Source organism: Sorex araneus, chromosome 2, assembly GCF_027595985.1.
Source record: "Sorex araneus isolate mSorAra2 chromosome 2, mSorAra2.pri, whole genome shotgun sequence".
Lineage (NCBI taxonomy): Eukaryota > Metazoa > Chordata > Mammalia > Eulipotyphla > Soricidae > Sorex > Sorex araneus.
The window spans coordinates 224,957,509-224,984,854 of record NC_073303.1 but is presented as its reverse complement, the minus strand read 5'-3'; the positions used below and the strand labels follow the sequence as shown (position 1 = coordinate 224,984,854).

The following is a 27,346-nucleotide window of genomic DNA, read 5'->3' as shown; positions in this document are numbered from 1 at the left end:
ATCAGGACCCACGTTGGGCAGTCAAGAGCCTAATTCGTGGGTTTGGCCTGCCTGGGAGCAAGAAGTCATTTTCTCTGTGCTGAGCTAGAGACCCAGCCCTCCCCATCTCTGAAACAACACGAAACCTTCAAATTGCCGGGCTTGCAAGCCTTGCTCATGTAATTTGGTCTTATCTAATTAACCGCTGTTAGAGGGCAATTTGCCCGCTCCCCCCACCCCCCCCCCCCACCCGGCAGCTCCCCGGGGGCCGGCAATGTGCTTCACCTCCCCTTCCTGATGACTTTTGTCTGGGTCATGTCTCAGGGACTCAGGGGTACGCTGGCAAGAGGAAAGTTCCCCTGGACAGGGTGGGTGTCTGGGGGCCCCAACCACAGCCGTGTCCTCTTCCTTCCTAGAAAGGGGCCATCATTTGTCTCACCCCTGACTCCCAGTCCTTCCAGACTAATGCCGGGAAACAAGGGTTTCTGTGGGCGGGGGGTCTCTGGGGAGCCTTATCTCGCCCCTGAAGCAGGAAGTGCCCAGTTTGGAGCCAGCTGTGGGCACACAGGGTCACTAGCGTGTGCAAGGAGGGATGCCCACACCTCTCTGTAAGAAGGGACCCCCTGCAGTGACAGGAGAAGGGTGGAGCTGGGAGATGGTTGGGGGTGCTGAGGGGCTGGGTGCCTCGTTGCTGGGATAAGGGGTTCACTCAGACTCAAGGGAAGAAGTGGGGTCCTTTCTCCCAGGGACCTTGCTGGTAGACAGGGGCAGCTGAGGGTGAGGACCCCTCTACGTAGAGAGTGAGTGGAGAGGAGGCCACGCTCTCGGGGGTCTCCCCAGACCCACAGCAGCGGGTGAGGGAGGGCGGGATGGAAGTTTCCGGAGGGCTGCCTGTTCCAAGCCCACTCTAACCCCAGGGGCCTGCCTGGATTCCACCCACTGTCCTGCCGCCAGGGCCACTGGCTCCTGCATGGGCCCGATCCTGCCCCGTAACTGTCCTTCTGCCTGTCCCTGGCTCTCGTGGTCCACGGAGGAAGCTGGTCTTGCCCGGCTGCTCCCCGCCAGGCACAGACTCAGCAGGGTGCGGACTCCGGACCAGGCTGGGCTCAGCCCCGGCTCCGGGTGTGAATTGTCCCGTGTATGCTTCCCCCTCCCCTTCTCTCTCACCGTTTCATCTTCTTGGGTCACTAGAATCCTCTTGCTTCCCATCCCTGGTCCCCGCATTCTCTCCATCCCTCCTCCTCCTGCTACCCATCTCCACCCCTCCCTACCCTCCCTGGGGTACACGTTGTGGGGCCTGGACCTCCCCTCCCCTGGGCTCTCACTGTGTGCTCGACTTGTGTTGGGGGACAGTGACTGTGCGGCCCCCACGTGCCTCCTCTGCAGGCCACACCCGGCCTGTGTCCCTCTAGCTGAGAGCCCCGGAACTCTCAGGGTCCCTCCCTCCTCCCCCCTGCAGTAACCTCTACCAGGCACTGTGAGTGCCAGGCTCGGTGCCCCAGGAGCCTGTGGGTGAATGATGCCCACGGCTCTTATGTGGGGCCTTTGCCTGGTGTCCCCCCACCCCTTCAAAGGCCGCCTCACACTGGCCTATCCTCAGCACCTCCAGAATGTGGCAAGTGATTCCTGCTGGACCCCCAGCACACCCTCCCCACCATCTCGTTTCATCCCTGGGGGTCTAATGCTTCCGTTTCTGACCCTGTGCTAACGTGGTATCCCAGGGCCTGTGTGCCCGGTCAGCTCCTCCTCCTGTCCTTCCTCTGAAGGCGGCGCCAGGGTAGACACCCACTGTCCCAGGCGACGACTCTAAACAACGAAGCTACAGCTCGGGCACAGACAAAGGGGACTTCTGCAACCCCCTCCGTCCAAGCTCAGGGGGTCTGAGCTTCACTCTGCCGCCCACCAGAGCTTAGCTCGAGGCCTCCGTTTCTCTGTCTGTAAATGGGATGGGAACTTTGTGGGCCACGCCCAATCCCCATGCCAGCCCTCGAATGCATGCAGGAGGGCCAGGACACTGAGTGAGGGTGCTAGATTTCAAGAACTCACCCATCTCTCCCCCTTCCTCCCCACTGGGGAGACATGGGGGGAGCCCACTTCCTTACACCATTTGCTCCTAGAAGGGCCCCCCCAACCCGTACTCCCAGGCCAGCTCTGATCACGGGGAGTCCTCCATCATCAGTGCTCATGGTGATTAACAGGATTAGCACCTGCCACAGCTTCATGAGCACTGCTGCATATAAGAAGACCCCAGAGGAGGCCACTTTCAGACACCCATCAGAATGGATCAAGTATTGGTCAACTTGTCAAATATTTACTGAGAACCACCAAGTGCTGAGTCGGGCAAAACCCAGGGCCCTCAACCAACTTGGTTTCTAGAACTCTCCAAAGGCACATTCCTCCGGGGAAGAGCAACGTGTGCGGTCATTAATGAGCCATTAAACCTTCTCGTCGGACACTGGCCATTAGGAGGGAACATGAACGCCCAAGGTTGCTGCTGCTGATGGGGGGGGGGACTGAAGGGCTGGCCGCCACCCCCCAGGGAAGGGAGGGCCAGGTGGGGCTCTTCTGCTGACCTTTGGGGCTGGAGGGAGGCAGGGTGGAGGCCAGGCCAGGGCATAGTTCACTCAGGTCAGGTCAGAAAGGCCTTCACTGACACCTGGGGAGACCCAGGGCTGCGGGGCCAGGGTGGGGGGGGGCGCAGAATCCCATCAGGGCTGTCAAGCTGGTGGGAAACAGGAAATGATGTGTCTTGTCCCAGATTCATCTGCCCTCACTCCCTTGAGTGGGATCTGGGTGTGACAGGAGAGAATGGAATTCTGAGGGCTCCTGGGCCAGGCAGGGCCATATGAGAGCCCGATCCACCTCCCTGAAATGGAGGGAGGGGTCAGCTGAGACAGTCGGGCCCCCAAGGTACAGGCACATCTATTAAAGGGATATTTAAACTGCTTGTTAAGTAGATTGCATGCTCATGGCTCTCGATGAACAGTCAAAATGTTGTATTTGGACCGGAGAGATAGCCCAGGGCTTAAGGCACTTACCTTTCACACAACCCACCCAAGTGGGACCCCCAGAACCACATGTGGTCCCCGGAGCCTTTCCAGGTGTGATCCCTAAAGCAGAGACAGGAATAAACATGGAGCACCCTTGGGTGTGGCCCCCAAACCAAAACTCTCCCCCTACCCCCAAAAGTTTTACTTGGCTCACACAATAAATGAATGCCTAGCTTTTTCTTTGTCCTTTTGTTTCCCTGTCTGAGGTGTTGTCACCCCACGATCCCGGTCAGGAGCCCCTGACTCCCCACTCTCAGCTTTCTGGGGTCTGAGGTCCTCCAGGGGCCGCTTCCAAGGAAGAAGGGTGAGAAGACCGAGTGCAGCTCAGGAGGGGAGAGCAGACCGGAGTGAACGCGGAGCCGGCCTGCCCGGGGCCGTCTGGAGTGGACCTGGATTCTGGGGATGGGAAGAAGGCTTGGTGGGCAGGGGGTGAAATGGCCAGAGAGACCCAGGCAGGCCGTTGTGGGGAAGGACCCTCAGGCTGGAGCGTTCATGAGAGATGACCACGGGTGGGGATACTGAGACCCCACGCTGCGCACGTGACAGGGTGAGTAACAGGAAGCCAGGGGAAGCCTGAGCAGGGTGTAAGTAAGGAGCTGGCGTGGGTGCCCTGGTGGGGGCAGGGGAGAGCTGGGGCAGGAGGCTCCCGGCAAGTAATTAGAGCGAATAGGCTGGGCTATTTGCTGACCTCAGCTCAGGTCCCGCCAGTCACTTCAGCAGAGAGACCAAGGAAATGGACAACTGTTGGTGAATGGGCCCCCCAGCCCCTCTTCCGTGCACGCCTATATCCTCCTGCTACGCGGGGCAGGCAGGGCACTGGGTTTCAATCCAGCTAGATGCAGGACTGTCCGGGTGGACCTGGCCACAGCCAGCGCTGCCCCCCAGGTGCCTGGCCAGCAGCTTAGCAGGTTTGCAGAAGGCAGGGCTGACGGTGAGGTCACCAGAAGGACCTCGGGTATAAAAGCCGGGGGAAGGCAGCTCACATTCACGGCACGGAGACTTCCCTGGCTTCCCTGGTTCCCTCTGTGGGAGCATCTGCCAGGATTCGCTGCCATCTTTCTGCCTCTGGGGGTGTTTGCCCCTGGGGCTCTAAGGATTCAGATCCTGGTGCTGCCGTGTGACCACAGGCAGGTGTCCCAATATCCTAAGCCTCAGTTTCCACATCTCTGAAATGGGACTGCCGACTGCCGGAAGCCGCTCCACCTCCTCCCCGCGGTGGACAGGACGGGAGGCGGCTTGTAAATAGTAATGAAGGTGATGGCAGTGCTGATAGCAGCTCCCAGTGCTGAGACGTGAGCTGGGAGCAGTTCCCGTATGAACTCATCATCCCTCCAGCAGCCTTGAGAGCCTGCTGTTTCCTGAGCCCATTCCACTGACGAAGATGTGGAGGCACAGGACGTGAAGCGCCTTCCTTAAGACCCAACGGCCCGGCAAGTGACTGAGGCAGGATTTGCTCCAGGGTTTAAACTCGGGCAGCTGGGCATCGGTCTGTGCTCTCGGCCTCCACCCAGCCCCCTGCCCAGCCCCGCCACACCCAGGCACGGAAAGCACAGGCAGGAAGACCGAACCCACAGCTCTAACCACTCCTGGCACACACCCTCCAGATCTGACTTCCTGATCAGCTTTTCAGCCTTCTCTGTGTCTTTGGGGAGACCCCACGGGGGGAAGATGGGCTGGGAGCGAAGTGGAAAATCTCCTTCCCAGTTTGTTGCTACGTGGACAGATACGGAGGGTATCCTCAGGAGCGAAGTTAGCTGGAGGGACAGGAACCAGCTCCGAACGCTCCATCTCATTTGTGGGGTAGAGAGAACTTGTGTCAGGGAATATCAAATACCCAAAGGCAACAGAAGCAAAGAGCGGGAGGAGTGGTCTTCAGTAGGCGGCTTGATGTTGGGGGGCTCGGGGGAGGACAGGATAGGGAATGGAGGACTAGGACAGTGGGAGGGGGGCGGTGCCTGCCACAGAGGGAAACTGGGAGCGTTAGTGCAGAGAAGTGGACGCCAGTGAAGGGGTTGGTGGTGGAACATTGGACACCTGAAATTTAATAATGTAACTGTGATTCGTAGTGATTCCATTTTAAAATATTAAACTGGAAAAAAATCTTCTTCCCAAATGAAGTGTGGACCACCCAAAGGTTTGGGACGGCACTTGAACATTTTTAAAAATTGTATTCAAGCATAACTGGGTGAGGGAATCCAGTGGTTTAAAGGAAAGGCACTTTTACTACACATGGACCCCGGTGACTGAGGTCTTGCAAGAACTGGGCACCTGCTTACTCGTGACACAGCCAAGGCGGGAAGATGGAACAAAGGCAGGCAGGTGAATCACAAGCCCCTAGAATTCCGGGTAAGTGACTTCCGAACACACAGACCTCTAGGGCCTTAGGGTTAAAGGCAAGTGAGGAGGCAACAGTGACCCAGGCCGGGTTAAAGGTGGCGGGGGAACAGAGGGATGAAAAGGATATTGCCTTTAGGGTGTTGGGTAAGCAGCAGGTAAGTGGCAAGGCAGGAAGCTGGGACTGGCGGGAGCTAAGGTGCCAGGAACTAAGCAGGAGACTCAGTACAGCAGGTTTTTGAAAAATGAGTAAAAACGAGATGCAAATTTCCTAAGAGGTTCTACCTTTTCATTTCAGGCTTCACACCTGACTCAGGTGTTTCACATTTTCCTGACATCTTTCCCTGTATCGGAAGGTGCTGTGGACGGATTCCGCATTTCTCACACGCTTCATTCTCCTCGAGGTCGTGCTCTGTGCAATGCTCCTGTCCTGTCCACCGGGACAGGCATGGGTGACTGCCCCCTTCGCTAAATACTTGGGCCTCTTCTGCCGGCCTGGGCCTGTGAGCACAGGTGTCCACACATGTGGTTCAGGTTTCCCAGGACAGTGCACCTGACCCGTTTGGGACCCGTCTGGAATTAGCTCTAGCCTCCAGACTCCGTGTCTCCATTGCTTTCCCTTCACGGTTCCATGATCACGTGGTGGGAAGGGCAGGGAGCCTTGTGTCTACTATGGTTGCGAGTCTACTAACTCACAACCATCACGATGAGATAGTTTGCCGAGAGGGGACTGTCCACTCTGTCCACTGTGGACAGTGGCATTCTGTCCACTCCCTAGCTGAGGACTTCCAATCTTTCAGAGAGATGGATTCACAAACTGGAATGGAATGTGGACCTAGAGAGGCTAAATGAGTGGGTGTCACATCAGTGGAAAGCATATGCGTAAGAAAAACAAAACTTTCAGAAGTTTTCTAGCCATTTGCTAGAATACTGAGCCCACTCATGAGGGCTCCACCTCTGAAAGACCTGCCAGGCTAAGACCAGCCTCTCTGAGGATGGTTAGGATTTCAACATATGGATCTGGGGAAGACACACACATTCAAACATTGGCGGGCTGCAAAAAAAAATATTTCCCTCTAATATTGGTTGCCTCCTACTTCGAACCCCATCAGATGTAGTGTGGTATTCTTGGAGTATCATAGAACACAGGGTAAGATGTGTTCTATGATGTGTTGCGCTGCCTAATGGCCCCTGGGTGAAATACAACAATCTTCACACTCTTTCCTCTAAGGATACTTTTTTTGTAGTGTCTTCAGGGTTTTTTTTTCAAAAACAAACAATACTGTCACTGTCACTGTCATCCCATTGCTCATCGATTTGCTCAAGCGGACACCAGTAACATCTCCATGTGAGACTTGTCTTGGCATATCGAATACGCCACAGGTAGCTTGCCAGGCTCTGCCATGTGGGCGAGATACTCTCAGTAGCTTGCCAGGCTCTCTGAGAGGGGCGGAGGAATCGAACCTGGGTCGGTCGCATGCAAGACAAATGCCCTACCCACTGTGCTATTGCTCCAGCCCCAAACAAACAATGCAAAATATATTATTTGATTTTGCTTTGGGGCAGGGGATTGGGGATGGGGATGGAAACACCTGGGATATGGTGATGGGAAAGTGTAATGGTGGCGGGATTAGTGTTTGAATATTAAATCTAATCAAATATTGTAAACCACTCTATAAAATAAAAAATTAAAAGCAAAAAGAAAATGACAACAACAAAAACATTGGTGGGCTGTGTCTACCTTTGGCTATTGAGCACAGTTCTGCTACTAATAGGAACATACACATGTGTGTGTTTCAGCCCCAGCTTCAGTGGCCTTGGGCATCCATGCCCAAGAATGGACTGAGCTGCCACACGGCTGTTCTGTGTTAACTGAATGAGGAAGTGTGGCCTTCTCCATGGTGGCTGAACCATTGAACACTCCCGTTGGCAAGGAACAAAGGCTCCAGTGTCTCTACTTCCTTGCCAGTGCTATATTTTCCTTTTTATTTTTTATTTACTTTTTATTAGAGCCATCCTAGTGGGTGTGAAATTTTTCCTTGTTATGGTTTCAGTGTGCATTTGGTTGATGATTGATAATGGTGAACACCTTTTCATGTACTTCTTGGTCATTTGTACATACATTCTTTGTGGAGAGGCTGTTAAAATCCTTTACTCATTTTACAATTTGATTGGCTGCCCGTGGCGTGTTTGATATGCCAAAAAACAGTAACAACAAGTCTCACAATGGAGACTTTACTGGTGCCTGCTCGAGCAAATCGATGAGCAATGGGAAGACTGACATGTTAATTGTTGAGTGGTGGTGGTTCTTTATATATTGTGCTTTTGAGACCCTTTTCAGTTTCATAATTTTCTATCAATCTGCAAATTATCTTTTCACTGTCTTGATCCTGATAACAGAAGTGTGTCATTTTGTTGAAGTCCAAGTTATTTCTTTTGTCTTTTCTTTCTTGGGCTTTTGGTGTCATTTTGTCTAAGATTCCTTTGACAAATCCAAGGTCAGGAAGATAGACCCCTATATTTCTTGTAAGAGTTTTATTCCCTCTGGATAAGGTCAGGATATTGAAAAAAAGACAGAGATGTGCATGAAGTGCTATCAGTAACAGCATTGTAGAAGTGCCTAAAAGTGACTAAAAGTGCCACAGAGGCAGGGGGTAGGGGCATGAGGGAAACTGGGGACACTGATGGGGGGTAAGAGGACACTGATAAAAGGATGGGTGTTGGAATATTGTATGCCTGAAACTCAGTCACGAATACCTTTTTTAAATTGAATCACCATGGGATACAGTTACAGAGCTTTCATGTTTGAGCTTCTTCATACCATGATTGATCACCCATCCCCCGACCAGTGCACATTCTCCACCACCGATGTCCCCAGTATCCCACCCTCCTTCCCAACCTCTTCCTGCCTCTATGGTAGACAATTCCCCCCCCCCTATTTTCTCCTTACTTTTGGGCATTATGATTTGCAATACAGATACTGAGAGGCCGTCACATTTGGTCCTTTAACTGTTTTCAGCACATATCTCCCTCCCATCCTGAACGATCCCTCCAACCGTCATTGACTTAGTGACCCTTTCTCTGTTCCAGCTGCCTTCTCCCCCAGCTCATGAGGCAGGCTTCCAACTATGGAGGTGAATAGCTTTTTAACTATTTTATTTATTTTAAAAGAGCTGAATGACTCTGGCTTTATATTTAGTTTGTTGAACCTCTTTAATTTTTCTCTATGGAGAGATGGCAGAACCCAGCAGCATTCTTCTGCATGTGAATAGCCAGTTGTCTGCACAACGTCTCTTAAAGAAGAAATCATCTCTGAGTGCCCGTTAGACAAAATTTCTCTATGCGTTCCTTGCTGAAAAGCTCAGCAAAGACCAAGGCCATGCCAACCCCTGGAGACCCAACGTTGGCGGGTAATGGAATCAATCATGTGGGGAGGTCATCATGCTAGAGGGGACCACCGGGTTCTCCGCCCAGCCTGGAGATTCAGGAGGGCTTCTGAGGGGCATGGTACTGGGGAGAATCTCTTCACTACAGGGAGTTATGACGGTGTGACAGGCTGTACATGCACAGGGACTCTGCCAGCCTGGGCACCCCCAACCAAGTGGCTTAATGGACATCTCTGGAGCTCTGGACAGGCTGAGTGATTAGGTCCTCTGCCCAGCCCATGTGCTTCATGCCCCGGGTTCTTGTCAGCCAAGGCACACTGCTCGCCCTTCTATCTTTGGCCTCTGTACTGGGATCTGACCCAGAGCACTGACATTGGCCAGGACTGGTCCTGTGTCCCCAGTATCAGGAGCTTCATGAATCCCGGATGACCAAGAATCCCCTCTGTATCTGATGGATAATCAGTCTGTCCTAGCACACTGTAGCTGACAGGTTGCTTCCGCACCCCAAGATCATAGGCCCCAGAGTGGGGTGCTGGGCTGTGGCGGCTGGGGTGCACCTGCCCTGTGGTCCGGATGTGGCCACATGTGCAGATTCCCTTAAAGACCATTTCCACTGGCGGGCTCCATCCAAACCCTCCCCAGCCCCTGTGACTGGGTCCCTAAGAATGAGTTACTGGGCGGTAGGGCGGGGGGATGGGTAGAGCAGAGCATCGGTGCTGGAAAAGTCGTAGGGGGTCCTGGAATTGGCCAGGGCTGCACGGAGGGGCTGGGCTGGGCACTGTGGAACGTGCCCTGTGGTTTCGCACATCTCGGAGGGAAGTGAGTCACCTTCACTGGTCTCAGCTGGCTCCGGGCACACAAGACTAATGACCACGGACTGGGCCGAGTGCCACAGGTGGCTGGTTAGTGAATGAGCTGGAGCAGAGGCCCCAGGGCACCATCCTCAGAGCCCACAAAAATCTTGGAAATAGCCTTATGGCTGAAGACGCCTAACTCTCGGCCTTGGGTTCCCCACAGTAGACTGCACTGGACTCCACTGGGTCCAACCTGAGGAGAGGCCCCGAGCAGTCTGCAGGGACCCTGGCCTCACACAGCCCCGCCCTACTGCCTGGAACAGCCAGCAGACCTGTGACAAAGTCACAGCGGAGGGCTAAGGCCATGGGAACATCCAGCCTCACCGTGGACCCCAGAAAACCAGAAACCACCCAGGCCCCCAAGATGGGGCCACAAGCCTGTGTCAAACCCACCATGCCGGTGAGCTCATGCCCACTCCCTAGCATCTGCTTGGTTGTCAGCCTCCAGCACTCGTCTTCCCAATGCCTGCCTCACTTCCTCCTTCACGGGCCGCAGGCACGCAGGCACAAAGGCACACAGACACGCAGACATGCGTGACACACAGGCACGTACAATACACAGGCACACACTGGCACGCAGACACGCAGGCACACATGACACACAGGGATGCAGGGATGCAGGCACACAGGCATGCAGGCATTCCGACATGGATGACACATAGGCACACAGTCATGCAGTCATGCAGACACGCAGGCACACAGGCAGCCAGACATGCAGGCATGCACTCAGGCACACAGGCATGCACGACACACAGGTACAGAGGCACAGAGGCATGCAAGCATGCAGACATGCATGACACACAGGCACATAGGCACAGAGGCATGCATGACACAGGCATGCACAGCACACAAGCACAGAGGCATGCAGGCATGCAGACACACATGATGCATAGGCACACAGGCACACAGGCATGCAGGCATACAGACATGCATGACACATAGGCACACAGGCATGCAGGCATGCAGGTATGCAGAAACACACAGGCATGCAGAAATACAGGCATGCATGGCACATAGGCACACGGAAACACACAGGCATGCAGACACACAAGATGCAGGCGTGCACAGCAACCACTGCAAGCATGACACCCACAACATGAACAGCACACACAGGCACATAGGCATGCATGACACACAGGCACACATGGCACGCAATCATGTAGGCACACACACACACACACACACATACACCCCACAGGCATGCACGGCTCACCATGCTGCACAGATCAGTCCTGATTTGTATGCATCTGCCTTTGTGTGTATATCTCTTTTCTGGCATCAGCCTGAGCATCCTGCTTTGCTTGCCCCTGGCTTCTGCCAGCTGTGCACACGTGCAGGGCGGTCACTTATCAAATTGGGGGGCTTGGGGGGATTGACATGCTGGCCGGAGGGCACCTCTGGCATTCTTCAATTGCAGTTTATTGAATGTGCAGCAGAAGTTACAGTCCTTAGTGCAGGCGAAGGAGGGACTGGGTGTCACCGCTGGGAGAGGTGTTTACACCAAGAGCCACAGTGCGGGCAGCGCCTCGGAGACACGTCAGGCGCACTCACCGGGCTTGCTCAGGACAGTGGCATCAGAGTCGAAGCTACAGCAGGACCCAGCCCTGGAGAAAAGACCAGACTGACCCAGACACCCGCCATACCCACAGCCCCAGGCCAAAGCCTCAGAATTCTACTCTATCCTCGTGCAAAGAACTTGAGCTTCCCCAGGTGAGAGGAACGGGTAGCATGCGGGGAAAGCGTGCAGCCCTGGGCTCGGCCAGGTGGGGGTCACCCCACTCCGCCCGACACTGGAGGATGATTTCAGGGTGTGTTCTCTGCCACCCACGGGCGCTGACTGCGTCTCTCGGAGGGCTGGAGGGCCACTCAAGGCACTGCACCCAGGGAGTCCAGGGCCTGGGGACGCTGGCTGTCCCTAGGGAGTAGGGACACGCGGGGCCAGAAAACCCCACTTCTCTTCCTCACAGCTGGGGTTCAGAGAGTACCTACAGCTTCTCAGTGGTCGAGTTCCTGGACAGACCACCTTTGAGGGGGGCCGGCAAAGCTCAGTTCTCATCAGCTGGCTGCGGTGTCCCCCACTGCCCAGTCACTGTGGAGGAGAGCCCAGTGCAGGACAAACTGATCCCCTTACCTTCCCCACCTCTCCTCTCTCTAGGGATGATCAAAGTTTCCCAGAACCAAGAAGGGGAGTTAGAGTTGGACCCAAAGTCCCATGCGCTGAAGAGAGAGATGCAGGCGGGAAGCCTCCAGCGACCCTGGGAGGGGAGAGAGGCTGGCGGGGAAGAGGCCCGGGCCAGGTGCCGGGGTCTTGGGGTGCGACAAGGCCGTCTCTCTCCCAGGTGCCGAGGCGACTGGGGCTCATCGGGTGGCTTTCCGAGCGGGGGCGCTGGCCGGGGTGGTCCTGTCCTGGGAGTCCTTGAGGCCCCCCACTTCTTTCCCTTTGGTCTTGCTCTGTCCACTTCGGGCACCGCTGGCGTTGCCGGCCGTGAGCTCGGTGCCCACCGAGGAGGCCGGGTGGTAGCCATAGCTGCCCCCGGTGCTGCTGCTGATGACGGCTGCGGAGAAGGGGCCAGAGCAGGGGCGGGGGTCAGCGAGTGTCAGCTCCCCAGAGACACCCAGCCGCCCTCAGCCATCCAGAGACGCCCTGGAAGAACGAGCATCACACTGTTCCACACCCACACGGGGTGAGGGGGGTTGTGAGAGTGAGGACCGCAGGGGACAGACAGTCCCTGGGGGTTTCAGTCCTGCCTCCCTCTGATGGCAGGACCCTGCGGGAGGGGCCTGGTGGGCGCCTTCCAGAGGACAAAAGGGACAAAAGGGAACAGATAGGGACAAAGGGGACAAAAGCTCCCTTGAAGCTAGAAAAGCTTCCCAGGGCAGAAGCTCCCATGAATTCGGGTGACACGTTCTTTTCCTGGGGTCCCTGGCTTCCGTGTGCAGTCAGAATCCGCCCCCCCCAAGCCAGATCGTCTCAGGGGACACTCACAGATGCTCACGGAGGAAGGGTTCTCGCCCGACATCCTGCAAGACAGACGTGAGAGGAGAGAGCAAGAGTCAGACGCCCCGAGGGGCCCAAGTCACTGAAATCCGTCCTGACCAGAGATGGTCCCCATTTCCCAGAGAAGCCGGGACGTCACATGTGTCACAGAGACTGTGCGGTGAGTTCCATCATCGTCAAAGCCCGGCATCAACCCCAGGGCGGTCTCACCCCCCGCCACCCGCCCCGTCCCCACCCCGGCGTCCTGGCTCAGGCTGAGCTCTGGGTCGGGGGTGTCACTGAGCTCGCCACCCCCACTGTGTCCCCCGTGTCCGTCCACCCTCCATGCCCATCCATGTGGGTGTCATCTGTGCAGCTGTCCGTCTCCCATCTCCCGATGACTCCAGCCTGGCCGGAGCCCCCGCGCCCCCCCTCACCGGCACTCCTCGCCCTCCAGCAGCTTCCGGTAGGTGGCGATCTCCATGTCCAGCGCCAGCTTCAGGCTCATCAGCTCCTGGTACTCCCGCAGCATGCGGGCCAGCTCCTCCTTGGCCTGGTGCAGGGCGCCCTCCAGCTCGTCCAGCTTGGTGCGGGCGTCCTTGAGGGCATTGTCCCCCCGCTGCTCCGCGTCGGCGATGGCCGTCTCCAGGTTGGTGCACTGCGAGGGAAAGAACAGGGAGCTTAGGGGGCCCCGAGGACCTCCAGATCGTGCAGGTGAGAGAGGCAGGGCCAGCCCCGGTGCCCGGCGCTCCTCCCTGCCTGTGTTTGCTTCCAGGTGGACATTCAAGGGAGCCAGGCCAAGCGTCAGAGCAGCCGCATCTCAGAAATGCAGGTGAACCTGATGCTTGCAATGCTCCTGGGTGGAAGGCTATCGGTGGATCCAGGTTCTAGGGATGTTGTGTCTGGGAGAATCGCAACGAGACAGCAGCCAGGACTGGGCAGCGGACTGAGGGGGGACAGCAGGGCCGGTTTCTGCCTGTGAACACCGTACGGTGTGGACTCTTCCTGCCTAGACATGTCGCACACTCTTGCTAATACAGGACTGACGGGCAGGGTGGCCTCAGGGGGCCTGGGAGGGAGGACCCTGTGCTGCTCCTGTCTCCGAGGCTGACCGTTGTACCCTGAGCAGCGCTGGCCTGGCTCTTTGGAGAGGACACGTCCTCCCCCACGGACATGCAGCTGAGATCTGCTGATTTCCGGTCAGACAGACCCCGCCCCCGGTAACAAGGATGAGGCTGGGGGCTTCATCAGGGCTGCCCCCTGAGGAGTACACTGAGTGGGGGCTGGTTTGCTGCCCAGGAGGTGTGAGAGAAAGAGGGGCTGGAGGGAGTGTGGTCATCCCTAGGCCACTCTGCCAGGAAGAGGCCGGCTGGGGCAAGGGCACCCCTGTCCAGCCAGCCCCGTTGTCTAAATGAGGGGCGATGACACCTGGGAAAAGCACCAGGCCCCTCCCATTTCTGAGCAGGATGCCAGCTACGACCCCAGTCTAACTGAGGCAGGAGAAAGTGGCCATCCGTGGCCAAGAGCATCCGAGATGGGGAGGGAGGTGGGGAGTTTGAGCCTTTTTCCTAGGACCCCCTTTTGGGGCCTGGCTGGGCCAAGGATTAGCGAGGTGCTGCTGTCTCAGGTCTAGGGGTGACTGTGGGCCTCCAGGACTATACCCAGCGGTGCTTGGAGCCGGGGCCGCGTGGAGCCAGGGGTCCCCAGGAACCCAGCCCTCTCCCGCAGGGGGGCCACCCACCTGCTTCTTCACATTCGTGATCTCACAGCGGATCCGCTGGATGAGCCGGTTGAGCTCCGACATCTCGCTCTTGGTGTGCTTGAGGTCATCGCCGTGCCGGCTGGCTGCCAGCTGCAGCTCCTGGATCTGCATTCCCCAAAGACAGGGGCTTGCTGGGAGTCGGGAGCCACTGACCCTGACCTCCAGCAGGGAGGGCCGGGGCCCGGGCTGTGCTCCAGCCCAGGGGGTGGCCCAGACGGGAGTGACCGAGACTTCGCTCTGGAGCCTCCCCGAGCCGTGCGTGCAGGCCAGACCCATTCCCTGTCTCCCAGCTCCCTTCCCTCGTTCCGTCCTGCTGTGCTCAGGGGACCAGGCAGAGCAGAGATGCAGTGGGACTGTTGGAAACAACCCGGCCTGTGAGCAGAGCTCTGTCTGTCTCCACTCAGCACCTTTCCAGAGGTGTTTTTGTGCAGGGTGGTTCCGCTCAGGACTGGGGGCACAGAAGAAAACAGACAAGCTCAGGCCCTGCTCCCTGGATTGGTGATGGGCAGAGAACCAGGTGTACCCTGGGGCAGTGGGACTCTTGACCCAGAACGGGGAGCACAGGCCTCCCTCCTCCCCTGGGCTGGTGTCCAAGAAGGGGAACGCTGTGGTCATGGACAGGGGAGCAGGACTCGGGCTCCTTCCCCAGGGCAGGTTTAGTAAAGGCAGAGAGTGAGCGAGGGTAGGGCAGGAGGGAATGGGTCAGCGGTGAGCCGAGCAAGGAGGGACCACTAGGTTTACTGGGCAGGTGTGCGAGCTGGGCAGGCAGGAGTTGGGGAGATATGAAGGGGCCCAGAGGGAGTAGGACAGGTGTGAAAAGAGCAGGTGTGAAGAGGGCCAGTGGGAGTAGGGCAGGGGTAGCTGTGACCAGGATAGGTGTGAACAGAGCAGGTGTGAATAGAGACAGTGTGAGCAGGGCAGGTGTGGGCAGGGCAGGTGTGGGCAGGGAAGGTATGAATGGAGACAGCATGAACAGAGCAGGTGTGAATAAAGACAGTGTGAGCAAGGCAGGTGTGAACAGAGCAGGTGTGAATAGACAGTGTGAGCAGGGCAGGTGTGAATAGAGCAGGACAGGTATGAACAGAGCAGGTGTGAATGGAGACAGCGTGAGCAGAGAAGGTGTGAACAGAGCAGGTGTGAATAGAGACAGCGTGAGCAGAGAAGGTGTGAACAGAGCAGGTGTGAATAGTGACAGTGTGAGCAGGGCAGGTGTGAACAGAGCAGGTATAAATAGAGACAGTGTGAGCAGAGCAGGTGTGAACAGAGCAGGTGTGAATAGAGACAGCGTGAGCAGAGCAGGTGTGAACAGAGCAGGTGTAAATAGAGACAGCTTGAGCAGGGCAGGTGTGGGTGTGACAAAACCAGGACTGAGCTGGGCAGAGACATTAGCAAGACAGGTGTGAGCAGGGCAGGTCGTGAGCACTGGAGAGTAATCAGGTAAAGAATTCCTCAGCATGAATTTTACATGAAGGCACGACTCCCCATACCCAAGAGAATGAATGTCCCTCTTCCTCCTGGAGGCCCTTCCCCACTGGTCAGGACGGAACGGACAGTCCTGCCCACCCCAGGCCACCCACAGCTACTCCCCTCCACGCGTGCTGCTCCCTCTGCTCCTGGCGACACACTGCAGTGCCTAGAAGTGTCTTAGCTGTCCATGCGAGGACACCTCCCTTCTCTCCGTCCTCAGAGGCTGCCTGGCCTCTCGGCAGCTAAAGTCCATCTAGACCCTCCTCATGGCCATGCTTTGACCCGAGTCTCCGCCAGGACACCCCTGGGAGAGAAGGCTCCTGAGGCTCCACCCACCCTTTCCTCAGCCCCACTGTGTGCGGGAGGGGCTGTGCCTGCGCGTGGGGGCCCAGGAGAGGGGCCCACCTTGCTCTGGTACAGCGCCTCGGCCTCGGCCTTGCTCTTCAGGGCGATGTCCTCGTAGTGCCCGCGCACCTCGGCGATGATGCTGTCCAGGTCCAGGTCCCGGTTGTTGTCCATGGACAGGATGACCGAGGTCTCACTGGCGTGAGTCTGGATCTGGGCCAGCTCCTGGGTGCAGAGGTGAGGACAAAGTGAGTGTCCCCCGGCTGCCTGCTCTGCCCATCAGCCCCCGAGCCTGTGACTCTGGGCAAAATGCCCCTGCTGGAAGAGCGTGGGCAGGAGACAGGAGGACAGGGCTGCCCAACGGCGGGACGTGTGCCTGGGGGCAGCCAGCAGGAGGCAGGGCTGCAGGGCTCTGGGTGGACAGTTACCTGCATTCACAGAACCTCACAGACCTATTCCCCTGCCGTGGGCCCCAGAGGGCCCCAGCTCCAGTGCCTGGCCTCGGGGCCATGGGACCCCGGGCAAGCTTCGGCAGCTTTCATCGACATGCCCTTCAGTGCTTTGGACTGAGTCCCTAGATTCAGTTCCTGGGGAGACCTCAGCAGGGAGAGAGGCGGTGGGGACAGGCCGGGGGTCCTCACCGCATCGTACAGGCACTTGAGGAACTTGATGTCCTTGTCCAGAGAGTCCACCTTGGCCTGCAGCTCCACCTTCACCGCATAGGCCGCATCCGCATCCTGCCAGGGGCCACGGCGTTCCAGGTCAGACCCTGCTCCTGCCCGGCCCCCCTGCTGCCTGTGGTCCTACTCCCCAAGCCCCCTTCTCCCCCACAAGGAGAAGATTGAATCAGTAAAAGTTCTTGCTCATTGAATTTTCTTCTCTACCCACAGAACATCTGGAATGGAAGAGGAGAAGGAGGCCTGAGTTTGTTCTGGGTGGCCGGAGCCAGCAAGCCAGAGAGACCATGGGACTTTGCTCAAGACCAGGATGGACCAGAGACTCTCCCGCCTTCTCTCCTCTCCCTGGTGTGTAGTCTCCCCCATAACCAAGCCTCCGGCTTCGACTGCTTCCCTGTCCAACCATCAGGGGGCCTGGACTGAAGTTCTGAGTGAGTTGGGGGAGGAGGGTCCGAAGGCCCGTCTCCCCCTTACATTCTTCTTTTTTTTCTTTTTGGGTCATACCCGGCGATGCACAGGGTTTACTCCTGGCTCATCTCATGCACTCAGGAATTACTCCTGGAGGTGCTTGGGGGACCCTATGGGATGCTGGGAATCGAACCTGGGTTGGCCGCATGCAAGGCAAACACCCTCCCCGCTGCGCTATTGCTCCAGCCCCGCCCCCTTACCTTCTTGAGCACTACAAAGTCATTCTCAGCGGCTGTGCGCCGGTTAATTTCCACCTCGTACCTGAGGGCAGAAGGCAAGCTCAGAGAGGCCTGGGGAGCCCTTGTCCCTCTAGCCAGGCAGGGGCGAGGGGTGCAGAGCCCCGGGAAGCAGCAGCAGATGGAGTGTGCCTGATCCATCCCCGTCACCTCCCTGGCATTCCACCTGCTGGGCTCTGGGAAATTCCTGGAGTCTATTAGATGCCCCCTTGGCCCCCCGAACTTGGGGGCTCAGCAGCTTCTTCTGGCAATGGAGTCGGAAGTTCTCATCAAACAGGTCGGTGTGATGCCTTGGTCCTGTTGCTCCCCCACCCCTTCTGTACAGCGGCACAGAGAGGGCACCCCGGGAGCCCCCGGGAATAGCACCCACAGCTGTTGGTGGCGCTCACCTCTTCTTGTAGTCCTCCACCACGTCCCGCATGTTCCTGAGCTCCGAGTCCAGCCTCACCCTGTCCCCCGACAGCCCCTCCAGCTGCTTCCGCAGGCTGCTGATGAAGCCCTCCAGGATGGGCTCCAGGTTCTTCTTGCAGTTGCTCAGGTCCAGCTGCTGCAGCAGCTCCCACTTGGTCTCCAGCACCTGGTTCTGCTGCTCCAGGAAGCGCACCTGGGAGGAGAGCACTGACCGTGAGGGTCCCTGGACACGCGTCCGACTCCCCCACCACACCGGGGAGGTTTTCCTTATGCCCTCGGACTCGGCATCCGTGGGCCCCACTCAGAGGCGCCCTCCCCTGCCGACTCCACGACAGATGCTCTCTCCAGGGCCTTCTGGGGCCACATCAGAGCTCGCTGAGTCTGGAGCTCCGGCAGCCCCGAGGGGCTCGTCCGGCCTGGACTGCGTCTGCCTGGGGGAGCAGGAGCCCTCCAGGGTCGGGGAGCTCGCTCAGTCGATGGAGTGCACCCAGCGGTCCCACAGACGCCCCCTCAGGCCCCAAAGCACCTCGCCCCCCTGACCCTCCGTACCCCAGCCTGCGCGCCCCACGACACCACCGGCCTGGCCCTCCCGCCTCCCACCCACCTTGTCGATGAAGGAGGCGAACTTGTTGTTCAGGGCCTTGATCTGCTCCCGCTCCTGGGTGCGCACTTTCTGGATCTCGGGGTCCAGCTCCACATTGAGGGGCGCCAGGAGGCTCTTGTTGACGGTGACCTGGTGGATGCCGCCAGGGGGGCACACCGCGGGGCAGGTGGGCCCCAGGGCCACGCTGCCGAACATGCTGCCGGCAAAGCCCGTGGGCCGGCCTCCCCCGTAGCCAGAGCAGGACCCGAAGCCGTAGCCCGCGCGGCCACCGCCAGCCGCATTCAGGGGGACGCACCGAGTCCCTCCGAGGCTGTACAGGCTCCGGCTGCTGAAGCCTGCCCCAGCCCCTTGGCCGGCTGCCCGGTATGAGGCGGCGCTGCCCACGGGCTTCCTGAGAACCACGGCGGAGTGCCCGCTGAAGCTGGCCCTGTCAGAGCAGGGCTTGAGGCTCAGCTGCCGACTCATGGCGAGCAACGGGGGTCTGTGGGGTGAGGCGGGCAGGCGCGAGGGACCGCAGAGTCGCCGGCACTGATGGGCACCCAGAGGGCCGCCGGCTTTTATCCTGCCGAGCCCAAACACCCACCGGAAAAGGGCGGCTCTCCCCTATCTCTGGGCCTCGAGGCGGGCCTGGAGGCGCGGGGCCGTTTGTCGAGGGCGCTCTCTGGGCCCGTGGCAGCAGCAAAGGCCCCGGAGAGGGAGCGAATATGCTGCCCTTGCAGACTGAGGCCGCTAATCGCCGTTTATCTGGGCTCCTAATTAGGGACCCGGGCTATCCCCTTCCCCGATCTCCTGGCAGCCTCCGCGCTCCCCCTGTCACCCGCAGCCAGGACTCGCCTGGCTCTCCCGGAGCACCGGCTCCTGCCCACGGAGTGCCTCTCCCGGCTCGCCAGTCTCCCGGGGAGGCCAGCTGGCGAGGGGAGGCCCGGGAAGGCCAGGGCGGACTTCTCAGGCATCCGGGCCCGGGCAGGAAGTGCTGGGGGTCGCTGGAGGACCAACAGTGGTTCAGCAAGGGGACGCGAGCTGGGAAGACCCCGAGCACGCACGGCCTCCTGGAGCCTGCAGGACCCCGGCAGGGCTGCTCGGGGGCCTTCTGGGGCTGGGGGGCCTGAGACCGCCTCCCGACCTTGAGAGTTATCGGGCAGCTGTCAGGCCCTGGGCATCCTCCCTCCTGAGGGAGCTTCTGCCTTGGTCTGGGCGGGGCCACCAGGGGTCTCTGCAATGTCCATATCTGCTCTTCTCACCCTGGGGACCACATTGCCCCCCCCAGTGGCCATGATCGGGGACCCCTGAGTTTCACCCTTGGATTCGGGATGGGCTGTCCTGTTGCTGAGTGCTTTGGGGACACTGGGGGTGGGGGGCAGGAAAGACCAGGCCTACCCTTTCGTCTCAACCACGGGTGTGTGTGTGTGTGTGTGTGTGTGTGTGTGTGTGTGTGTGTGTGTGTGTGTGTGTGTGTGTGTAGGGGATATTGGAAAGGATCTTCAAGCCCAACATTCTGGGGTGACTGCTCTAATCAAATTCAGGACTATGGCCGTGTTCTGTCACCGACATGCGGTGCCCGGCCCCAGGTAGATGGGTCCGAGGCAGGAGACACCGGCCAGCTAGAGGGCAGGCCAGGGGGAGCTGGGCAGGGCCGGAGCAGGGTCCGGGTGACCTCAGCAGGGACGTCCCTGCCCTTCCTCCAGGGCTCCCATTGCTGTTGTCTCTCTGAGGCAGCCCTGGAAACGCCACCTCTGGGCCCCGTGTGCCCAGCTCCTAGCAGGGCCCACCCCGGGGCACGGGCGGGCATAATTGAAGGGGTTCCTTGTGGGTTTCTAAATCGGATTGCAAGTGCGGGTTGTGGGCGGGTGTCAACAGTGCTTAACCCCTTCGGGGGGGATGTGACCGGCGCATGGTCCCCGCCGCCCAGGAACCTGCAGACCCAAGAGGAGAACTCGGCGAAGAGTGTCCGTGGTGGCAGAGTGCGGAGCAGAGGGGCCTCGCGCTCGGGGTCAGGGGAGCACAGAGCAGCTGAGCTGAGGGCCGGGGCGGGAGGGGTGGGCGGCAGCCCCACAGTGCTCCGAGGGGAAGTAGGCTAGGCTGTGCCCTCGCTTGAGGCCCAGTGGCAGGGAGAATGGAAACTGAGGCAGAGCGACTCTCAGCGCTGAGGGTTCCTCTGCCTGTGCCATGCCACAGTCAAAGTCCTGACCTCACCCCCTCCCGCGGCTAACTTTGCAGCTGGAGAAACTGAGGCATGGAGGCCTGCAGGGACGTGCTGAGGGTCACTGGGCTAGAACACAGAGCTGGTGGCAGCTCGGCAGGTCTGGCCTCCGCCTGTTCCTCGCCGGCAGGGTCTGTGACAGGCCGACCAGCAGGCAAAGGCCAGGGGCGGGGTCTCGTGGCTGATGGCAGGGCGTGGGGGTGCACGGGCTTATCTGGAGCAGCTGGCTTTCTCAAATGCTGTTGAGATGAGGAGGGCACAGTGGGGGTTAGTCCCAGGTTAGACTCGCTGAGCTTCGGAGAGCCGCCCAGAGCAGGGACAGGCCGAGGGCCGGGAAGCCTGGTAGTCGGGGTCACTTCTTCATTCTAGACTCCCCAGCGCTTCATCCAGGGCCTCCACATGGGCAGTAAATGTGGCTCTGGTGAGTGAGCCCTGCCCAGGGACCAGCCCCGTGCTCCCTCACTGGCCCCGCGGGGGCCCAGCTGTGGGGGACCTGGAGGTCGACCAGAGACGGGGGTCTAGCAGGAAGGGCTCAGGCTGGAGAGACTCTGAGAAACAGCGAAGTGGGCCTTCAGGTGGGAGGCGAGAGCCCTCGGGAGTGGTGGGCAGGGCAGAGCCAGCCTGGAGGCTGGGGCCGTCCCGGAGACCTGTGGGGGTTCAGGAGGGGTCAGTGGGGAAGGGGGTGCCCAGCGGGTCAGAGCTATGGGTCTCGGTCTCCACTGAGAAGTGAGAGGAGGAGGTCTGGGGTGTGTGTGTGTGTGTGTGTGTGTGTGTGTGTGTGTGTGTGTGTGTGTGTAAGGGGGTTCCCCTCATCAGTGTGGAGATCTCGGCCACCCACGGGGCCCCTCCTGGCTGGTTCCTAGAGGATTTAATTGCAGGGAGCCAGTCGTCTTTGTTCTCCCAGTAGGATTTCTGACGGTTCCCATCTCTGCGTGCCGACCGCCCTCTAATTAGTCATCGCCCTCCACACCCCGGTCCTGGAGTTCACCACGGTGGCTTCACCAGACCCTGAGACACCTGGCCCAGGTCTTCTCCCCCCGCCTGGTACAGAGATGGACGTGGCGGAGAAACCCAGGAATGTTGGTTGCTGGTGGCTGTGGCTCTGTGGCTCTCACACCCGGCGCTGGGTTACGTGTGAGGTGCGGGATTCGGTTGTCTGCATTTGAAGTTCTCCTCAAACATTCTGAATACAATGTGTGGGGAAGGAACCGGGCACAGTGGCCCCGTGTGTGGCGGGCGAAGCAGAGGCCAGCAAGGGAATGGGCGGGAGGACCAGGCCACTTTCCTTCTCCCGAGGAAGCCTGTGAGGGTCCACAGAAAGGCCGGGTGGGGACAAGTATCACACAGCTGGTGCTGAGTCTCTGTGCACCAGACTCCTGTTCTTTCTTGCCTAAGGGTGTGCCTGGAAGATCCTGGAAGGTTCTGGAACATCCTTCCAGGATGCAGAACACCGCCAGAGAGGGGATAAAAAGGCAGAACGCCGAGTGATCCTGAATGGCTCAGACCCAGTCACATCTGCCGGGCGGTGCTGAAGGTCATGCCTGCTCCTTTGGCCCCTGACCGCCAGCATAGACGAGTGGACTGGGCATTCTCTTGACTGTAGCTTGAGCCATTCTTGGAGAAAGAAAGAGACTGGAGGGTTTTGGAGGGGCGATGAGTCTTGTGGACAAAAACACTTAGAAGGGGGGCTGGGACAAGGGTATCCGTGCCTCTTTGCAAACCTCGGGGCAGACCCCGAATGTCCTGGGCCTTGGGGCCGCTGTGGAGGGGACCCACTCCTCCTTCCTCTCCCGTATCAGCCAGCCTTGGACGGCTGCAGCTGGTGCCCGCCCGCACTCTCCCCGCGCCTTTCCTACATGCCTGGCCATGACATCCTCTGGGCTCCACCAGGCCTCACGTCCAAGGGGCGACAGAACCCCTGAGGGGGGTAGGTGGCATAGGGGGGTAGTAAGAGGCTGCAGAGAGGGGCTGGAGCGACAGTACAGTGAGGGAGGTGTTTGCACACAGCCACCTGGATTTGATCCTCAGCATCCCATGTGGTCCCCCTGAGCACCGCCAGGAGTGATTCCCGAGCACAGAGTCAGGAGTCATCCCCGAGCACTGCCACGGGTGGCCCCCAAACAAAACAAAAAAACAAACATAAACCCCCAAAGGGTGTGGAGAGAAGCCACACAGCTCCCTGGACGGGCCGGAAGGGGAGCTGTCAGTCAAGACTCTTCAGGGGTCCACTCTGCCCCGGCTTGCTGGGGCCAAGGGGCTCTCCAAGGCACGTGCCTTCCCTGTCCTGAGCAGCAGTGGCTCAGAGGGCAGAGAACTGATCCCAGGAGGCCCCTCTGCCAAGGCTGAAAACAGAAACTCTCAAATCCCGCGCTGGTCTCCCTGCCTCTGCCCTGCAGACGGCGAACACGAATTCGGCAAGAACACAGGCCAGGGAGGCGCTGGGCTCTGCCCGCCCCACCCCTGCTCTGCTGCGGGCTCCCAGCCCAAAGGCTTCCTGGGCAGGCCGCGGCACGGGCCACATGCCCGTTTCTTGGGGCCATGTTCCTTCGTTGCGTGCAGGCAGACTCCGTAGGGATCGGAACTCGGCCCAGGAAGCACGACCCCTCCTGTGCTCGTCCCACCGCCCCACGCTCCTGGTCTCCCTCCGAGGCGGCGTCACCCCCAGACTCTGTCTCTGCTGCTGCCAGCGTAGGGCGGGGGGGCAGACCTCCCCCGCTGCCCTAGAGGGGTACCTCAGTGCTCCCAGGGGGAGGCAGGGCTCACGGGGGCCTTCTGCCACTTAGAGAAGACTCACCCCTGTAGCTGCGGCCTGTGCTGGGGCCCCTGCTGCCCACGCCGGCCCCTGCACAACGCACAGCCCAAGAGGGCAGCCAGGCTCCACGTGGGCGAGGACGGGGGGTGGGGATTCTCCCCCTTCTGCCAGAGGGCCCGGGCCCCCAGCCCAGCCCCCGCGCCCTTCCCCAGGGACTCTCTTCTCTGAGTCCCGGGCCGGGGGAACTGATGGGCCCTTGGCGTCCACTGCAGAGTCCCCCAGATTCCCTCCCCAGGACACTGCCCTGCCCTCAGCTCCAGAGCACGCAGGTGATGGCGGCTGCTGCTGTGTGCTTCCTGGGAGCACTGTGGCCCCGAGCAGCCCAGAGGGGCCCCGTCTTGCGCCTTCCTCCTGCTCCTGCTCTGCCTCGGAAGGCTTTGGAGTCTGGGCAGGCCCCTGCCCTGCCGTGGGGCTCCTGCCCCCTCTAACTCTCCGTCCTCCTCCTCCTCCTCCTTCCCTCCCTTCTGTTTTCTTTCCTGAAAGCTCCCCAGGGACCGGCACCCCCACACTCCTGAGCGCTCCCGAGCCTCTCCCTGGGGCCAGCGCCGACAAGCACCGTCTTGCCCAGTGGGCACGCTCGCCTCCATTGGCCCAGCCCCGAGCACCACCAGGGCCCCATTCCTGCGCGATTCACTCATCCCCCTGCCTGGGAACCCCGCCCCCAGCCCCCACCCCCTTCTGGGCCTCTGGGGTCCGTGCTGGCTCCCCTCCCCGCCCCCCCTCTGCCCTGCCCCACCCTGCCACTGCGGGTTCTCTTTGAAGGACAGCTGAGCACAGGGCAGGCGCTGCTGCGTCGTTTGATCATGACTCTCGAGTTTGCTTCTCCATCCGCCTCTGCCTTTACCCATTTCCAAAGCAAACAAGCGCGCAATTAACTCCCTGGTCGTCATAGCTAATGACCCGCTCTCAGCTCCCGGCAGCAGGGAGGTGGGCCTGGCGGCTGCCTCCAGAGGGGGCATGGCCAGCTCCTAACTCAGCCTGAGGGGCCCTGTGGAAAGGCATTAGGATGGGGACAGGAAACCTTTGGGGAGGGCGGTCCCCAGGAAGGCAGGAGCGCTCAGGGCCCTGGGGAAGGGGACAGGTGGGGAAAGATGCAAGTCAGACACCCAGAAGGAACTATAGGGAGGAAGTGGGGCAGGGGGGCGAAGGTCCTAGAAGATACTGGGTGGGGGGATGGAGAGGGGGTGGGCAGCCTCCTGGGTGAGGCGCGTCCGAGCTTGTGGAGAGCGGCCTTGAGCATGGCTGCGGTTGGGTCCTGGAGGTGCAGACGGGGAGTCCCAGCTGCGGTCAGAGCCTCCATCCATCATGCCATGAAAGGCATCGCCCCCTCCGGGCAGGTGGGGGAAGGGGCGAGGGTCCCCTGGCAGCACTACAAGGGGCTCCAGGCTCCCGAGCATGGTTGGGAAGGGCCCTGGGGGTTGGAGAGGGAGGAGAATAAAATTAAAAAATAAGATTTCTCTGGGGCCAGCCTGTGAGGAGGGGCCAGCTGGCTGCCGGGCACCCGGAGCCGGATCCTCAGAGTTCTGCGGGGCCCCCCACAGCCGGTGGGAGACAAGCAAGGCCCCAGACGAAAGGCTGCTGGGGCTTAGGGGTGCTCGGAGCTGGGCCCCGAGGTGGGGGTCAGGTCTCCCCCCACTGAGAGCACAGCCCAGGCCGTGGCAAAGTTCTACCCTGCACCCCTGTAGAGGAGGGGCCTGGCCCTGGGCCGTGGGCCCACACAGAGCTGAGCCGGCCCCTAGGGTGGGCTCCCAGGGTGGCCGGCAGCCGCAGGCCCCTGAGATAAGCAGGTTCACAGGGAGAGCTGCACCCTGAGGTCAGGAGACGTGCGTGGGGGGTGCTCTCGAGGGGGCCGAGTCCCAGCGAGAGTCAGGCTGGGGCCGAGGCCCCCGCAGACAGGAAGGGAAACTTCTGGAAACGCCTGTGCTCTGGGAGGGTGGCGGCAACCGTCCCGGCGGGTTGCTGGCCGCTGCTGGTGCGCCTCCCTCCGGAAGGTGCCGGAAGGTTCTCGGTGGAGGATCTGCTGCAAGCCTGGACTCAGCTCCATCCTGTGAGCCCGACACTCTTATAGTCCCACTTTACACACAAGGAACAAAAGGCGCAGGGACCCTGACTGTCCTGGGCTGGCAGCGGGGTCTTTCCCTGCCCTGGCGACAGCCCATGCACACATCCCTGACCCCGCGCCCTGGATCTCCCCAGCCCGGGTCAGCTCCTGGGCAGCTCTGTCTGGAGCCACCTATGAAGGACTCAGTTTCCCCAGAGCTGGCCAGCATGGACAAGACGGAAGTGAGAAGTAGGGCCCCACGACAAGACTCAGAGAAGCCGGCTGGAGGGGGTTGGGGAGGCACTGGGAGGGGTTTGACACATTGCACCTGATCTTCTCCGGGGGCTTGGGAAGTATTTGCCCAAATGGAAAAATTTAGGGGCAGGGTCACAAGCACGGTGTCCTATCAGAACTTATCACCCACGGGTGGGACGGGGATGGGGTGAGGAGAGATTGAGGGTGAGAGCATCTGCCAAACACGACACAGAGAGTCTAAGACACTCCCTGGCTCTGAAAGCTAAGTGTCTTTCACCTCCTCCAGGAAGTCTTCCTAGATAGTCCATTTAGCTCTAATCTCTTCCTCTGCCGTGCCTTGGACTGTTTGCCTATGCCTTGAACCTGCATCACTCACTGGAAAACAAAACAACGACGCAGAGAGACAGAGGGCAGAGAGCACGCCCAGAGCCCCCGCCCTCACACTCAGCCCAGGGGTCTGGCACACCTCAGGGGTGCGGGCCTGGGCCAGGAATCCCAGGGGCCGAGCAGGGGCTGAGTTCTCTGTCAGGAGGTAAAGAGGTTCAGGTGGGGGCTGCCCCAGCTCCCCCTGACTCCAGAGAGAAAGAGGGGAGGGGAGCCAGGAGTCAGAGCCTGGGGGCTTGGGAGCCAGCCCGAACTTGCCAGGGCGAGAAACAGCATCTCCCCGGCTGGCAGCTCTAGGCTAGCCCACATCCTACCCTCTCCCTGCTCCGGCTGCCAACCCTCAGCCCTGCACCAGGGAAGGTGCAGTACCCGGAGATGCTGGTAGGGGGCAGCAGATGCCCAGAATACAGGAACCCTGAATGTTGGACACCAGCTGCGGCTGGGGAGTGAACATGGGAAGGTGTTCGGGAAAGGGACCCAGTGCTCTGCCCCATGCCCAGTCCTTTCTGCCAGGGCTCTGCCGCTGCGGGGCAGCTGCGAGGCCCACGAGCACAGGGGCATCACCGCTGTCTCCCGAGCTGGGGTTCAAGGTGGCAGGAAGCACAGTCTCCCCACACGGCTGACATCTGGGTACTTTCGTATTCCAAATACTCTTCCTTCGTGACACTTCTGACAATATGTCTGAGGGCTGACGCCCGAGATGTAAGCCTCAGCCTCCCTCTCCTGTCACTCGGTCTTCCTGAGTGGGCCTCACTCACTGTCACTGTCATCCTGTTGCTCGTCGATTTGCTCGAGCGGGCACCAGTCACGTCTCCATTGTGAGACTTGTTGTTACTGTTTTTGGCATGTTGAATACGCCACAGGGAGCTTACCAGGCTCTGCTGTGCAGGCGAGATACTCTCGGTAGCTTTCCAGGCTCTCCGAGAGGACGGAGGAATTGAACCTGGGTCGGCCGTGTGCCAGGCGAACGCCCTACCAGTTGAGCTATTGCTTCTCATCTTAGGTATTCTTAGTTCTGACTCCGTCCACATCACAGGCGCTCCATTTGTAACATGCTCAACAATCACCCTGGGACTAGTTAAAAAGGGAGCGTCTGGGCCTGCT

At 59.6% G+C, this 27,346-nt stretch overlaps 1 protein-coding gene across 2 annotated transcripts; it reads right to left on the bottom strand.

Annotated features, from left to right (window-relative positions):
• Positions 1–11,961: 11,961 nt before the first annotated feature.
• Positions 11,962–19,015, bottom strand: KRT74 (keratin 74). 2 transcript variants are annotated; one of them, XM_004601503.2, is made up of 9 exons: positions 18,551–19,015; positions 17,925–18,139; positions 17,500–17,560; positions 16,796–16,891; positions 16,215–16,379; positions 14,322–14,447; positions 13,018–13,238; positions 12,590–12,624; positions 11,962–12,158 (listed from the first exon to the last, which is right to left on the bottom strand). In XM_004601503.2, the coding sequence occupies exons 1-9, from the start codon at positions 19,013–19,015 to the stop codon at positions 11,962–11,964; spliced, it is 1,581 nt and encodes a 526-aa protein (XP_004601560.2). The 2 variants fall into 2 exon arrangements, with proteins under 2 accessions (XP_004601560.2, XP_054983202.1); XM_055127227.1 differs by lacking the exon at positions 14,322–14,447.
• Between the last annotated feature and the right edge of the window lie 8,331 nt (positions 19,016–27,346).